Raw genomic sequence first — 1835 nt, 5'->3', positions numbered from 1 at the left:
TCCCGAAAAAAAGTTACAGTTTTTAATATAAATTAATCAAAATATTTCGTATCTGGACGCAACCTAGCTTGAAAATAAATTTTTAAACGACATATTAATTAAATTAGTGGAATATAACCTCAAGTATCACTACCAATTAAATAGTGTTTTTTTTTTAATATTTCAGTTTTATGAATACTTGTGCTATCTCGTGTTGCGAATACGTAACGTAAATCTTCGGAAATGATAAATACTCTATAATTGGTACTAATGGAGCGGAGCCAATGTGATTTCTTTTTATCAAATAACGCGCATAGCAAATCGTGTAATTTTTATTATTAATGGGAAATTAAATAAAGATGTTAAAAACAGTAGATGATTTTTTTGTTTTAGTTATTCTTACAAAAAACTTTTTCTGGTTCTGATAAATTTAATATGTAAATAACAAGATTAATAATACATAGTGGCAAGTATTGAGGAAACTTAAGGAAGGGTGGAGCTTCTAAATATTATAATATAAAAACAACAGTTTTAAACAATAGTCTACGTATATTTAATTTGTCGTAACATATTTTCTAAAGAAACTAATCAGTCAGGTACTTACTAATTACAGAATAACATTACTATTTTATTATACAAAATCTATTATCACAGTTTTAAAGCTAACTGGAAACGAATCGTTCATACACACAGTTCCGTAAAATTTAAAGAAAATCAAACAAGAAAAATTTGGAAGACAGTGACTTACAAAACTACAAGGCCCTCTATTTTTTCGATCGCAAGCGTTCATTCACCAAGGCCTCCACATGGACGCGTTATTCTCTTTAATAACATCACTCGACGGAGAATTCGGAGGCGTCAAATGTTGGTGATTCGACTGTTGAGTCTGGTAGTTCTGGGCGACGCAGTCCAACTCTCTCACGCAAGCTCCCAAATGCTGCAGCAACTTCCTGCCGGCCATCGGATCTACGATTTCCAACGGTCCCGTGATAAAATGGGTCACCTCTTGGGCGCACTGCGTAAATCCTGCACGAAACCTATCGGCATACGACTGTTCCTGCGGAAGGATCAACTGATGTTGACGTTTCAAATTGTGCAAGTGTCGCACGGTCAGTTCGAGAATATCCGCCTTTTCTAATTTCGACACGTTCTCCCCTTCGCTCTGCAAAGCCGTGACCATCAGCTCCTTCAGTTCGTCCAAGCAACGATTAATCCTAGCCCTGCGTTTGCGTTCTAGCATCGGCTTCATCACTTTACGGTACTGATAAGTACGCGATATCGGCTCCTCACCACAATCACTATTAACCAGATACGGTGTCGGTGCCATTTGCGTAAATAAATCTAACTGGTCTCACACTTGTTACGCTAACAGAAACTTAGAACAGAATGTAAAGCGTTAACGCGGACATTAAAGTTTATATGAATCTGACGTACGTTTAGAGTGGGGCTTCGAGAGCTTTTCAATGGACCGCGTCGTCTCACTCTAAGCACTTGCCGTCCTCTTTCAACTCGAGCCGCCGCAGGCGTACCCAGGATAGGGGTGTATATATTTTCCAGGGGGTCCTAGTCGTGTGACCGTGGGGGTAATTGTTCTCTTCAAAGAAACACGCCGGCCTGGGTCTATTTTAAGTAGTTTAGCTTTTTTTGTTTACCGGCCTGCGACGAAACGACAACCGGACTGGCAATAAACCGTACAAAGCAATAAAATAGAGAACGTTGCAATTAGTTTTTATTTTGAAGGGAGCCTTGAAAAGTTAGATACCCAAAACACAAATAGAGCAAAAAATCATGTGTAAAATTCCCTTGGTACATTATACATTTTTTGAAAAAACAAGAGCAATGGAAAATATTATCCA

The 1835-nt window shown here is 37.9% G+C and overlaps 1 protein-coding gene across 1 annotated transcript; it reads right to left on the bottom strand.

The window, feature by feature from the left end:
* Positions 1-531: 531 nt before the first annotated feature.
* Positions 532-1363, bottom strand: LOC132699499 (enhancer of split mbeta protein-like). The gene has a single exon (XM_060666248.1). The coding sequence runs from the start codon at positions 1304-1306 to the stop codon at positions 770-772; it is 537 nt and encodes a 178-aa protein (XP_060522231.1). The 5' UTR covers positions 1307-1363; the 3' UTR covers positions 532-769.
* Between the last annotated feature and the right edge of the window lie 472 nt (positions 1364-1835).

Source organism: Cylas formicarius, unplaced genomic scaffold, assembly GCF_029955315.1.
Source record: "Cylas formicarius isolate icCylForm1 unplaced genomic scaffold, icCylForm1.1 PGA_scaffold_3__17_contigs__length_32017465, whole genome shotgun sequence".
In the NCBI taxonomy this organism is placed as follows: domain Eukaryota; kingdom Metazoa; phylum Arthropoda; class Insecta; order Coleoptera; family Brentidae; genus Cylas; species Cylas formicarius.
Note: the sequence above shows the minus strand (reverse complement) of the source record. Positions and strands in the feature narration are given on the sequence as shown.

Bases quoted from the DNA above. Each gene is read 5' to 3' on its own strand.
- LOC132699499 (XM_060666248.1), bottom strand. From the start codon at position 1,306: ATGGCACCGACACCGTATCTGGTTAATAGTGATTGTGGTGAGGAGCCG.